Genomic DNA, 15,443 nt, shown 5'->3' on the forward strand with positions numbered 1-15,443 from the left:
TGTGTAAAAAGTTTCAAAAAGAATTCAAGTTGAGCAGATTTTACAGGTAAACTGTAAATTCAACTATAAAAACATTATGAAAGAAAGATTTGAAACAATTTAAAAGCAAGGACCAATCCTTGAAGTCTCAGTGACAAACTCTGAAAAAAAAAACACTGATTGATTCAGCTAGAGAGGCATGTAGTGAAGTTCTCTGCAAGGATAGAAAAATAAGAATACCATGGTAGACACAAGAAATTAAAGAACAGTTCAGAAAAAGAAGAAAATATACCAAAAGTTCCTAGCAAATAAGTCGGCAGATGCCTTAAAAGAATATATAGAAAAATGTAAGAGAGCCAAGCTACATGTAAGAGCAGCTAAACAAAAGTCATTGGAAGACTTTGGTAAGAATATAGAAGGTAAATATTAGGAAGGTGGCAAAGTGTTCTGGAAGCTACTGTAAAAGCTTACAAATGAAGGAACCAGTACTAAAAGGAATTAAAGATGATAAAAGTGACATGAAACATCCTAGATATCTGGAGTAATTACTTTGAAAGCTTGTTAAATGAAACAAACAAACAAACATAGTAAAAAATATTCAAGAGGAATCTAACAGGATATCAATGTGAAAAGGCAACTGGAGTAGATGATATTCAACCAGAAATACTGATATATGGAGGTATAAAAGTTTTGTAGTGGCCACACTGCATAATTCAGAGGACCTGGTCAGAAGTTCGAATTCAAGATGATTAGAGTAGAGCTATCACAGTTCCATCTGTAAAAAAATGGAATAAGGCTGAATGTGAGAATTACAGAGGAATTTCTCTACTAAGTGTATGTACCAGGTAAGATTCATGCAAGCATACTCGGAAAGAGGCCGAGAAAAATTGTGAAAGAGAAACTTGGAGAACAATATACTCAATTCAGGCCAAATAGAGGTTGTCAGGATCAGATTTTCACTTTGCAACATATAGTTGAGAAACACAAGAATACAACAATGATATGTACTTGTTTTGTAGATCTGGAAAAGTCACACAACAAGGTGCCCAGGGAAAAGCTTTTCAAAACACTGCAATTATATGGGATAAATGGAACATTATACAGAAAAATACATAGTTTATATTTAAGTTGTAAGAATTGAATTGAAGAAAATTCAAAACTCAGCAGTTAGAATTGAAGAAAATACTGGAAGATGGTTTGATGTAAAATCAGGTGTAAGACAAGGGTGCATGCACATTATCTCCACTGTTATTCATCATCTATATGGATCACCTCATAGATGTTATCTGATATTAGAATTAAAGATATCAAACTTAACTCTTTGGTTTATGCAGATGATGCTGTACTGCTAAACACATTCAGTGTAAGTCTTCAAGATTCTTTAATTAAATTGAATAACAGTTGTAACAAATTTGGCATGAAAATCAGCAATAAAAAGACCAAAACTATAAAAATAGGCAGGAACATAGAAAACTTCAGCTGCATACTGAATGGAGAACCTATAGAACAAGTAAAATATTTCAACTATTTAGGCATAGTTTTTAGTGAAGATGGCAAGTTAAATCTGGAAATAAAACTGAATAAGCAAAGCTGGTGTGGTGTAGAGTCCAGTTGAATATATTTATATGGAATAAGACAGAAACTAGCCAAACCACCAAACTAGAAGTATACAATACAGTGTTCAAACCAGAACAGATGGCATCATATTAAAAATGAAGGCATTATGAAGAAACTTGATGTTGGTTGCATTCAAGAATGTGTGAACATGGCTAATGTAGCAAGGTATGGTTACTTAAACAGAATGGGAGAGAAAAGGTTACCAAAACAGGTGTTTCATGCCAAAATTGCAGGAAAAAGACTGAGAGGAAGACCAAGATCTAGGTGGATTCATTTTCGAAATTATGGATTTTACAACCGTATTATAACTAACTCTTTTTATTATCCCGACTTTTTGATCTTCATATCAAGATCATCATCTGGAGCATATACAAATATACAAGACAAACTGAGTTACATTACAAACCATAAGCTAGAGAAACAATGATTTGATCACATGTTATACAACTGGCATGATCTCTAGTGAAAAAAAAAATTACAAAATTATTTACAAATTACATCAAGCTAGATTTAATTTCAGATAACATGAATAAACATTTTTTCTTATAGATGGTTTTCTTTCAGTAACAGTGATATCTTATTTTTAGTATTACAATTGTTATTTCTGATTTAGGATCCTGAATTTACTAGTCCTGTTTATAGTTGTTCTTAGAGAGGAAGGATCCGTGGGTCGAATATATGCCTTCCATATGTATGGCATTTTTAGATCTTCATTATTGTTCACATTGGGGTGGTTGATAATGATCTCACAGGCTTCCTTAAATTTGCGTTCAAACATGTTTTAGTGTGATGTAGACAACTAGTGCTTTTCCAGTCAATTCTATGTAAGGTGTTCAGGGCATGATCAGAAAGGCCAGCTTCACCATAATTATTATATTTAATGTGTCGTTTATGTTCTTTTTGTCTGATAGGAATTGTGCATCCTGTTTCTCCAATATATGGTATGTTACAGGTGCAATGAATACGGAATACTCCAGGGTGGACCAGCAGGGGGGGGGGTCTTTGGATGAGTTTAGTAAGCTTTTTAATTTTGCAGGGGATTTAAAGGTGGCTTTAGGTTGTATTTTTGTAGTACTCTGTTCATTTTGTCTGATGTCCCTTTAATGTAGGGAATGGTTATAGTTTTGTTGTAGTCTGGTTGTCTTTTTTTTTTTTTTGAGGTCTTGTAGAGAATTTTGTTAATAGTGTTTTGGCTGTACCCATTTTTTTGGAAAGTATTGCTGATTATTTTAAATTCGTCTTTCAGTGCCTATTCACTGGAGCAGATTTTCAAAGCCTGTTTTTTACTGTATTGATGACACTTAGTTTTTGTGTTGAGTGGTGGTAGTAGGAGTTTATGTGCATATATTGGCCAGTATGTGTCGGTTTTCGGTAAACCGTGAAGGAAAGATTACCAGAAGGAAGACGTTGACAAGTGTATCTAGAAACGGAAGTGTGTTCTCTTTTTCAATCTCAATTTTGAACTGTATGCATTTGTGTTGTTTGTTTAGGTGGCAGAATGTGTCTAGTGACCATGGGACCAGATAGCGAAAACATCGTCAACGTATCTAAGCCAGACTTTGGGTTTTAAAGGGGAAGAATATAAAGCAAGATGCTCAAAATGTTCAATGTAAAAGTTAGCAATGGGGGGGGGGATAATGGCGAGCCTGGCTGTGCCTTCTTTTTGTAGGTAGAAAGCATTTTGCCATACAAAATAACCAGAACATAATACATGTGCAAAGAGTGGTGTGATATCTGGAAGGAATTTGTTCTGTAAAAGAAGGATTGTGTCATTGATTGGGACATTCATAAAGAGGGCAGAGACGTCAAAACTGATTAATAAATCATCTTTTTCTAGTGTAATGTCTTTGTGATGATGTTTATGAAGTGTTGTGTATTTTTGATATAGGAAGGGGAATGACCTACCAACTCCTTGAATGTTGCCACTAATTTTTTGGCTAAGTGATAAGTCGGGCTATCTATCCCTTCAACAATAGGCCTTAGCGGTGTGTTTTCTTTGTGAATTTTCGATAGTCCGTAAATTCTTGGGGAACAAGCATAGTGCGGAAATAGTTTTTTGATCGTATCTTCGGGCCATGTGGTAATTGTCTTAAGTAGTTTCTCTGTTTTATTTTTTATTCTGTTGGTTGGGTTGTAGTTAACTAATTGGTATGTGTTATTGTCCGAAACCAGCAGATTCATTTTTTCTACATAAGTGGTTTGGTTTAAAATAAAAGAAGTTTTTTTTAAACCGAATGTTCTCACCAAAATATTACCATGATTTTGTTTAGCTAGTTTTACACAGTGCCATGCTTTCTTACATTTGTCTCTGTATCCTCTAAGAGCACAAGCTGACTTATTTGCCAGGAACTTTTGATATGCTTTCTTCTTTTTCTTCACTGCTTCATTAACTTCCTGTGTTCACCATGGAGTTCTGATTTTTCTATCGTTGCAGACAACCTTCACCACATGCCTCTCTGGCTGAATCAATCAATGTTTTCTTCAGGGCTTACCACCGAATCTCCAAGGTTTTGTTCCTGTTCACAAACTTTCATTTTTTCTTGAATGATGTTTGGGTATTTTAGTCTACAGTTCCCATCTGAGAGCTTCTCAACTTTTATTTGCTTTAAAACTTTCTTACATGTTCTTCTTTTCAATATGAAATTCAATTTTATCCTGCTCAAGACTAAATGGTGATCACTTCCAATTTCAAATCCTCTGTACACTCTAGTGTCCTGCGCCAGAGATAAAATATCATTATCAACAATAACATAGTCAATGAGACTTTTCTTATTTCTTGTCTCTTCTCTTCATGTGAATTTGTTCATATTTTTATGTAGGAACATGGTGTTAGTAATAACCAGTCCATATCTTGAACAGAAATCCAACGGGTACTTGCATTATTATTAGCTTTGTTCTTTTCTTCAAATTTTCCCAAAACATTTTTGTATGTCTGTCAATCATTTCCTACTCTGCTATTTAGATCCCCAACAAGACCAACTTTTCATTTTTCATTGTGTCAGTTGCTTTCTCCAAAGCCTCAAAAAATTCCTCCACTTCTACCTTAGAAGAACCTTCCATAGGCACAAGTAAGTCTCATTGTCCAGTTCCCCATCCTGATATTTGCCCACATCACTCTACTTGAAATCGATTGCCATTCAAGAAGATTAGCCTCGTATTTAGATGAATGGCTATGGCTACTCTTCCTTTTCCATGTCTGTCACTGCCTGAATACAACATTTTATATTTATTGCTCAGAAAGATCTCACTAGTTTTTGTCTTTTCCATTTCAGTCACACCTATTATATCGATCTGATACTTATCCAATTCCTCAGCTAGCTCCATTTCTTTGTCATTCAATCTTCTTATGTTGATAGTACTGATCTTGAACTCTGGTTCCCCACTCAGTTCTCCATTCTGATATTTGTCCACATCACTGTACATGAAACTGCCTGCGATTCAAGAAGATTAGCCTTGTATTTAGTGTTGAATACTATGGCTACTCCTTCTTTTTCTTGATTGTCACTGTCTGAATATAACATTTTGTATTTATTGCTCAGAAAGATAGGATGACTGTTAAAAAAAAAAAGTTAGAATTCATGAATTATGCATGTACTAATTTCCAGTTCTTTGCAATATCCATCATCATCATTTTATGTTTTGGTTTGTTATGTTTGGTAGTACTATCATATCCTGTACATCCCTTGAGGTATCAGGAATTTGATGATGATGATGATGATTGCAATATTCCTTGTACAATCAGTAATAACAGATTATGATATTCCTGGAGTGTTCAATTTAGGACCAACTAGAATATAACCCCGTCTCAGACTGCTTTATAGTGCAGATCATGAAATGACTACCTTATAGCAACACTTGATGATATCAAAAAAAAAAAATCCATTAGGATGTGAAAGGAGCCAGTCAGTACCGACTGTGACAAATCTCTGTGATTCATATATCTTCTAAGGATCAGGAAATTATGCTACAATAAAATAACTTCACTAATTTAAAATGTGTAGCTGAATAATATAGATCATCAAATTACAATGGATGATGGAAATGACTGCAACTGAATTTATAACTGAATTCCCATCTTTTGCTATGTTGCTTTTTATCTGGACAGTCAAGTATTGTTTCAGTATGAAATGATAATAAAATGGAGTCGATACCTTACATGAATGACTGTTTGCCTGATAAGACATTAACAAATATAAACAGATACAAAAATAATACACATATACAATATATAAAATCAACTTACCACCTCTGCCTTTTCTAGCTGCTCCATTTTTATCAACATACTGCAGAATACTTTTATTACCTCAGGAGTTCTTCCCAGTAATTCAATGCACTTGTCATGATGAAACAATTGAAAATAAGTAAAATGACAAATACTTACTTTTCATTATCACATTATTAAATTATACTAGTTTATAAAATAATTATGCTAATTCCATAATAAACAAGAATAAAAACTTCCATCAACCAATAAAATGGTTGATGGAAGTTTTTTCACTTGGCTATGCTACCAATTATATATTTGGCTTAATCCTTTATCCAAGTGCAAGCAAACAAAGTTTGTGCCTGAAATATTTTCAGGACTGGGGCAACTCGTGGCAAAGGTGGTATAACTTCTCATCACTTGCCTTAGTATCCCATAATGCAAAACACATCTCCTTGCAGACATGTATAATGCTATACATTAAGGGAAGGGTCACTACCCAGACTGGTTTCAACTTCTATTGAGGTCTCATCAGTGGGAGCCAGACCCAGAGGTGGTGATACTAAGGTGGAGTAATGGAGAAGTCATATTTCCATATACCAGTTGCCAAAAGGTGTCATACCTTATTATTAAAATTCTCTGGATTAGAGATAAGTTGATGAAAGGCAAGTGATGAGAAGTTATACCACCTATGCCACAAGTTGCCCCAGTCCTGAAAATACTTCAGGTGCAAACTTTGTTTGCTTACAATTGGATAAAGGATTAAACCAATATATAATTGGAAGAATAAAAAATGGTATTTTTTGAGGTAAGCTAGCATCCTGGAAGCTATTTCAAGATTACATCACCTATACAGTATGGTATAGATAACTTCTGATTTACATGGTTTTTTTCCCAGCCCACTGTACAGATACATGTTATGCCACTGTCTATGTTACTATGAACTTGTGTACACAGAACATTACCCATCACAGCATATCATGTCATATCTGCAAGTTTCAAAATTCATTGCTGATTTGAACACAAACTTAAAAACAGAGGTACATAAATGTAAATTCAATACATTCAGATGCTATTGTTTCTACATATACATAATTATTACAGATTTAATTTGCACACTTATTGAACATGCTGATAAGACTGGCAAAGGAAAATCACAACAATGAGGATATGCTAGCACATAAAACAGAGACATGATATTATTATTAATTTGGATACAAAGTTAAAAAATCATAGAAAAATCTCAAGTTGTTTTAAGATTGTTGACATTCCACATGAATTTAAATTAAGCAAGTCAACAATAAAAACAATCTTTAAAGATACAGATAAAATTAAAGAAGGTGAAAATGTTACTCCCTTCTTGGAAAAATAAATCACCCATTCTCAGAGTGAAACCATTCAAAAATCAGAAAAATTGTTGAATGGATTGAAGATTTAAAATCAAAAATCAATACTTGTCAACATATGAATTATAATGAATAAGGCTATCAGTCTATATGACAATCTCGAAAACAAACTCAAGGATAAATCATTAGTTTCAACATTTTTGGTCAACAAGGAATGGTTCAATCAAGTCAGAAAGTAAGCAAAATTTGCACAATTTGAGAATAATGGGAGAATTAGCAAATGCCAAAACAGAAAGTGTTGGCGAATTCGTGAATGAATGTCATAAATCAAGTAGAAAAAAGTATCCACCTAATTTAATTTTGATGAAACTGATCTTTACTAATAATTTAAGTAACAACGATCATAGTATGAGAGGGGATATGAAAGGTCTGTTGGAAGAAGTGAGAAAGAAATGTAAGAGAGTAAAAATTGTAGGTTAGTTACCCAGATATGACAGTACCCGAGTTAAGGAGGAGGGCAATGATAGCAAATTATTCAACATGCAAGCTGTGTAGAAGAAAAATTGATGCGAGTTTTTAGATTTGTGAAGTGCATTTGATGGCAGAAAGAGGAACAGCCTACACTTGAATTCATAGGGATCCTACAAAAATTACGTATTGGGATGAGACCTAATGCAGAGAGTCAGGAAAACTAGGTCGTCGAGGGAACAATGGGGAAATTGTGTGTGAAAGTTCGACTATGGTATGCAAACGTGATAAAGATGAATGACTTTGAATTTGGTTATGCAACGGGCAATGGGATGGAAATGTATGCTTTAGGTTTGGACCTTCTGAGTATGTCTGGGGAGGAAAAAGTTCTATAAGGCCAAACAGATTACGTATCTAATTATAAGAATAGCCCAGGTGGTAATTTGTTATGTCTATATACAAATGCCAGGTGTATCAGAAATAAAAGGGTTGAGTTCGTTGCTTTATTGAATACCTTGTGGCCTAAGATTGTTGGCATTCATGAAATCTCACCATCAGAATCAGATGTTGCAACTGGGATTGAGTGTAAAGGGTATACCATTTTTAAGAATTACAGAAGAAAATAGGAAAGAAGGGGGGGGGGGAGTAGTAATGATATCAGATGACAATTCCAGTTAGGGAAGAAATGCAAGAAAGAAAACAATGATGGTAATAATGTCCCATGTGGCAATGAGTTTGCAGCTATCTGGTGTGAAGTGAAGGCTGGCAGAATAAAATGGCAGGTGCAGCTACAAATCTGGCAGCTTAGTTGCAAGGGACGATGAAATGCATTGCCAATTTAGCCTCATGGGTACAAAACAAGTGATCATTATGGGTGACTTTAATTATCCAAACATTTGGGTAGAAGAGAAATCTCATGATAAGAACGAAGAGTTATTTTATTGAATTGTTGCAAGACAACTTTCTCAGCAGCATGTGAAAGAAGGAACGTAAGGTTAAAGAAAGCTGGACTTGTTCATAGAGTCAGAAGGGATCTCTGTTAAGAATATGACTATTTTACCATCAGTTGGTGACAGTGATCATGCTGTACTTTCTTGGAAAGTATCTAATTATATTGATATTCCAATTAGAAGAGGTTACATGCTGAACTATAAAGCTAAAAAATTACGATCAACTGAGGAGAATACTATTATTGGTCCCATAGCATCAGTTACTGAATGAGGAACATGTCAGTAATGAATAAGAATCCTTGATAAAAGTTTTGGAACCTAGAGTCCAAAGAATAAATAGGTTGGGAGTGAAATGGATGTGCAACCTTATTAAACAAGAGATCCACAAGAAGAAGATGATGTGTAAAGAATATCATGACAATAAGAGTAAAAGGAGTTATGAAATATATAAAGCACAAGCCAGAACAGTATTGCGTGGAAAGCTAAATCATAGTATGAAAAGAGATTGAATATGCAGGCTAAAGGCAATCAAAAAGAATTTTAGTGTTATGTTGCAAACAAAAGAAAGAATAAATGTGGAAGAATAACTTTAATGAATGCATATGCTACTCTAGTCAGAAGCTAATGATATTGTTCAATCCACTTTGCTAAGATACATTAACTAAGTGTATGTAACATGGTGCAGAGCTGCTGCTACTACTAGTATAACTACTGTACTACGAGGGGTGGTCTGAAAAGTTCTCAGCCTAACAATGAAAAAACAAATTCAAAATTTCAAAATTATTTTTATTTTTCAACATAATCTCCCTTAAGACTAATACATTCATTCCAGTGATGCTCAAGCGCCATTATCCCGTCCCTGTAGTAGTTCTCAGTAAAATCTGCAAAATACCCCTCTACAGCTGCAATCACCTCTTTATTGAAAAAAAAAAAAAAACGCTGACCAGCGAGGAGGAGTTTTAGTTTTGGGAAGAGATAGAAGTCAGAGGGAGCCAAATCTGGGGAATAGGGTGGATGTTCCAACAATCCATAGTGTAGATCCCTTAATTTTCCCATCGCCAAAACACCTTTGTGGGCAGGTGCATTGTCCTGATGAAAGATGATTTTTTTCTTCTGCAAACCGGGTCTTTTTTCACGAATTTTTTCGTCTAGTCTGGTTAAAAAATCGGAATAATATTCCCTGGTTATTGTTTTCCCCTTTTCAAGATAATTAATAAAAAAAATGCCTTTAGCATCCCAGAACACCTTTCCTGCTGATGGAACCGACTTTGTTTTCTTTGGCGCTGAACAATCAGCTTCTGTCCACTGTTTTGACTGCTGTTTGGATTTTGGTGTGTAATGGCGAATCTAAGTCGCATCCATGGTAATAAATTGGCGCACAATATCAGTTTTATTCTTTTTTGTTAAACCACTCCAAGCACTGTTCAGAGATTTTCATGCGAAAAGGTTTTTGATTTGCTGTGAGCAAGCGTGGCACCTATCTTGCACAAATTATTTTTACAAAGCTTTATCATTTGCAATTCTTCATGCAAAATACATCCTACTTCTTTTAAAATGCCTGTAGTCTCAGCAATTTCACACACTTTGACTGGCCGGTACCATATCCGATACCATATCGTGCACTTGATCAATTTCTGGTGTTGTTACACTTTTTGAACGTCCTTCACGTGGATCATCCTCAAGGCAGGTTTAACCACGTTTAAACTCTGCAGTCCATTTCTTAATTGTCGAAAATGGAGAAGAGTGCACATAAACTTTTATAAACTTCAAATGAATTTCTTTTGGCATTAAACCTTCATTTTACAAAGAATTTTATAACTGCACGATACTCAATTTTATCCATTTCAAAGGATACAGACAACACTTTTGCTTCAGACAGCTGTATAAAACTTGATAGAATGACTTGCAATTTCACATGGATGCTTATGACAGATGTACCAACTTAGGGAAAAAAAAAAAATCTTGCCAATAGTGTTGCCATCTATGGTCAAAGCCGAGAACGTTTCAGACCACCCATGTACATTGAATGAAGAGATAGAAGTGCATGAAAATGAAATGGAAGAGCTATTGCATAATCTGGATAAGAATTTGGCAACAGAGACAGATGGAATATCAGCATGTATGCTAAAGAAATGTTCAGCTGAATTGGCTAGGCATTTCACATGTTTTTAGAACTTGAGCAATTTTAGCAATTTGCTCATATTTTATAACAATGTTATGGCTGAGATGGATAAAGGGAATAGATACACAACGATAATGTTGGATTTTGCTAAGGCATTTGATAGGATACCACATGAATGGCTGTTACATAAATTGGAGAATATGGAATTCGAATATATAAACGCTTGAGTTGGATATGTGGATGGTTGACAGACAAATACAACATGCTTCTTTTCAATAAGCTAAAAACACTTGGGATCAGCAGGATGTTTGTGTATCGGTTTTTTGTAACCATTCATTATAACAATACAGAAGACGTACTCACTGCCAAGGAACAGGTCGACCATGCTGCATTAGGATGCAACAGCTGTGAGGGCTGTGAAGGCACACCTCCCATAATCCTGTGAGAATGTAGAGAGTGATGTTGCAAGAGATGAATGTTTCATAGAAAATGATGTGCCATATACTAATAACCTTGAGGTGAGAGCCTATCGTCATTCTACAGAGCACTTCCTAACACCACAACTTATGCAGCAGTTGAGGAATAGATACAGAGATAGCCTCTTCACAGATGAGATGATTTTCACCATTGAAGATTCATTTAACGACCAAAACGATCAAGTACATGTCCCGGATGATCACACAGCACATGCCATAACATCCAGGATTCAGAGAGGTCAATGCATGTCAGTAATGATTTGGTGGGGGAGTCATGTATCAGGATTCCAAGTTGCATTTCTGTGAGAAAAGGGACAAAACTCTCTACTAAAGTGTATCAAGACAGGTATCCGGAGAGTTCATCGAAAAGGCAATTCATCGAAAATCCAATTCATCGAAAAAACCGAAAAGTTTAAATTTTCGAAAATGTTATCAGAAAATTGATCCATTTAGAACAAAACCTGAACCGTGAATAAGGAGATTACAATGCTACTTTAATAGGGAAAAATTATAGAACAATATAGTTTCTTATAGTCTTTCTTGTCCGATAACTGTTTCATGTCTGTTTATGGGACTGATTTGACTGTTTCCGGAAGAAAAGCCCAGCCGTATCCATATTATGCCTGCTAACTTACCTTTAGCCTGAACAGGACTGATAAAAATTATGCACGTGGTAAATGGGATCCAACTACCGGTCTTTCTAATTAAACAGCTTCGTTTTTACTGACTGAACTATGCGGGCTTCATTATTATTATTGTTGCTAGTAGTAATATGCGACCTCAATACAGCAATTATTATGGGATGAATTTTACCCAGATTTGCTATTTGAAACTTTTACAAGAAAATGTCGAACCGTTCCAGTTTTCAGTTCAGCTATATTCGGGGCAACAAATAAATAATGTGCCAAAATTATGTACTGTACTTCAAAAACTCTCTGACTTAACAGACTTAGTAGAAGTTGTTGGTACAAGAAGCTGTCTGCATGGTTCAGTTTTTGTTCTGAATGGGTTACTTTTACCATAACATTATCGAAAATTTAAAATTTTTGGTCAATTGTTTTTTTCGATGAACTGCATTTTTGACAAATTGTTGTTCGATGAATTGTCTTTTGATGAATTAGCTTTTCGATGAATTTTCCTGTAACCATCAAGACACTATGCTGGAACTTGTGGTATGGCCCCTGAACAACACCTTATTTCATAGTAGGCAGTTGACCTTCTAACAGAACTCAGCTCTTAGCACACAAGGCAAGGACACAGCAGTGGTTGGAGGCAAATGTGCTTGACCACATATCACCATCTGATTGGCCCTCTAAAATACCCGATCTGAATCCGTTCGACTTCAAATTGTGGTCAGAGCTTGAGAGAGTAACTACAAGAAATGACACCCCACCATCACCAGCCTTCAGGCGAATTTGGAGCAAGCAGTGGCAGTGTTTCCATTAGATGTTGTGCGTGCCACCACTGATATGTGGCATCACAGACTTCAGGAATGCATGAAGGCAAACGGGGGGATATTTCGAACATTACGTGCTGCTATACGCACATTATACATGTGGTTTGTATGTGATGAAAGCTGTAAATGATTTACTGATAAAGGTTTATGTGCTGTTCAAGTTGTAACAATATTTATGGTTAGACTAGGCACACACGGTTTTCTGAGATGTCCAACATTCTTTGTACTCATCATCATCATCAAATTCCTGACATGTACCCTCAAGGGGTGTACAGGATATGATAGTACTACATGAAAAATTTACATCATTACTAACTTTCTATCTACAATTTTCCTCCAAATCAGTCTGTTACTTGTCAAGACTCCAACAATATCAGATCTTATATTTCTATCGTCTAAGTCACTTTATACCATATCAATCCACCTATATCTTGGTCTTCCTCTGGGTCGTTTTCCTGCCAACCTGGCAGAGAACACTTGTTTTGCTAATCTTTCCTCAGCCATTCTGTTTAAGTGACCATACCATCTGAGATTAGCTCTGCTAATGCATTCCTGGATGCCGACAATGTCAAGTTCTTTCCTAATATCCTCGTTTTTAATATGATATTGCCATTGATGCCATCTGTTCACGCCTCTAATCTTTCTCAGGACTCTCATATCTGCGGTCTCTAGTCTTTGGTCAAGTGTTTTACTTCTGACCCAGCTCTCAGATCCATAAGTTAAAACTGGTTTGAACACTGTCTTGTATAGCAGCTAATTTAGTATTCCGACTAATTTCTCTCTTATTTCATATGAACTTATTCAATTGACTGCCTACCATACCAGCTTTGTTGATTCTGTTGTCTATTTCCATATTTAATTTTACTTCAGTAAAAATCGTGCCTAAGTAGCTGAAATGTTTTACTTGTTCTACAGGTTCCCCGTTCACAACACAGTTGACATTTTCAACAATTCTATTTTCATTGTCTTTGTATTTTTAATGCTGACCTTCATACTATATCTATTATAACAGTTATTTAATTTAGTCAGGGAAACTTGAAAACTTGTAGTGGATTTATTTAGAAGTATAACATCTTCTGCATAAAGCAAAGAGCTGGCATTAACATCTCCAATTCTGATATCATGTTTAATACCACTTTCCTTCATAATGTGATCCATATAGATAATGAATAACAGAGGGGATAATGTACATCCTTGTCTCACACCAGTTTTAATATTAAACCATCTTCCTGTACTTCCTTCGATTCTAACTGCTGACTTACAACTCAAATAAAGACCAAGTATTGCTTGATATATTGCCCCATTGACACCATATAACGGTAGCGTATTGAATAGCTTCTCTCTTGGCACCTTGTCATTTGCCTTTCCAGATCGACAAAACTTAAATACAGATCTTTATTATATTCCCATGCTTTCTCAACTATTTGTCGTAAAGTGAAGATCTGATCCTGATAGCCTCTATTTCCTCTATTTGGTCTGAATCCAGCTAGTTCTTCACCAAGCTTTTCTTCCACAATTCTTCTCAACTGTTTCTCAAGTATACTTGCATAGATCTTGCCAGGAACACTCAGTAAGGAGATACCTCTGTAATTCTCACATTCAGTTTTATTTCTCTTTTTATATATGGGTACTATTAGAGCTCTACTTCAATCATCAGGAATTCGTCCCTCTGTCCAGGCTTTCTGAACTATGCAGTGAAGCCACTGTAAGACTTATACCACCATACTTCAGCATTTCTGGTCGAATATCATCTACTCCTGCTGCCTTTCCACATTTCAAGCCTTTGATGCCTTTTTCTACTTCAAGTATGGATATGTATTCCTGACTGCATGCCTGGGCAGTGTTTTTTTACCACTGTGCTATCACTGCTTGTTTCATTTAGCTTCTTTGTACTCTTATTTGTTAAATCATAAAATACATTTCTCATTAAAAAATATATTATATATATATATATATTAGTCTAAAAAAATATAGTCTACTTTTCCACAAAGAGAAAGAATAAGGACTAAGGAAAAACTGTAGTATTTCCAGCATTTCAATTAAAAAATTTTTAAAAAAATGAATTTACTGTAATAATTTGTGACAAATTTACTACTGATTGTACTTTTGTAAAAATTCAATGAGTGTGTTAAAAACTATACTGCACTTTATGAAATGTGAAAAGGTGAAATGCAATTAGAAATGATCTGAAATGACTTACTAAATTTTAACAGATTCTGATTTATTGTTTTTAATTAATGAAAATCCCATCCACTGGAGGGTGCTCAACCTACAGTAGGTTTGTATTGTGAATGGGCAGAGGTAAGAAGAAAGAAGAATCATGTAAACAAGATATTTCTAGGCCTATTGACTGCATGCTTTAGAAATACATAAGAGTAAAGACTGTTCCAAAGATAGCAATAAAAGAAATGAATGAATGAATGAAATTAATGAAGAGAAAAAATATATATTTATTCTAGTTATTTATTTGGTTTATCTGGTTATTTATTTATTTATTTTATTTATTTACTGTGAGTTTGAAGTTGAACTGCAAAGGGGTATCAAATAGCAGTGAATATTTTAACCAATTTAAAAGAGTTGGAATGCTATGGATGCCAATTCATGAACAATGTCCACGAAACATTTGCAGAGCATACAAACAGCAATGCACTCTCTCTCTCTCTCTCTCTCTCTCTCTCTCTCTCTCTCTCTCTCTCTATATATATATATATATATATATATACACACACACACACATACTGATTCAAGTATTTTTAGGGAGCTCTTGAGGAAACCACCCAAAGTGTGAGAACAGTATTTAAATCTGATTGGTATCAAGTTAACAA

At 35.0% G+C, this 15,443-nt stretch overlaps 1 protein-coding gene across 1 annotated transcript in view; it reads right to left on the reverse strand.

The window, feature by feature from the left end:
• Positions 1–15,443, reverse strand: part of LOC150108611 (tetratricopeptide repeat protein 37) — a 485,241-nt gene that overhangs the window by 364,895 nt on the left and 104,903 nt on the right. Inside the window, exon 11 of the mRNA XM_090416072.1 lies at positions 5,840–5,929. Coding sequence (XP_090272198.1) covers positions 5,840–5,929 — 90 coding nt within the window. The remainder of the gene's footprint in view (positions 1–5,839; positions 5,930–15,443) is intronic.

Source organism: Typopeltis vanoorti, chromosome 3 (genome assembly GCF_054136105.1).
Source record: "Typopeltis vanoorti isolate ZY-2024b chromosome 3, IOZ_Tvanoo_1.0, whole genome shotgun sequence".
Lineage (NCBI taxonomy): Eukaryota > Metazoa > Arthropoda > Arachnida > Uropygi > Thelyphonidae > Typopeltis > Typopeltis vanoorti.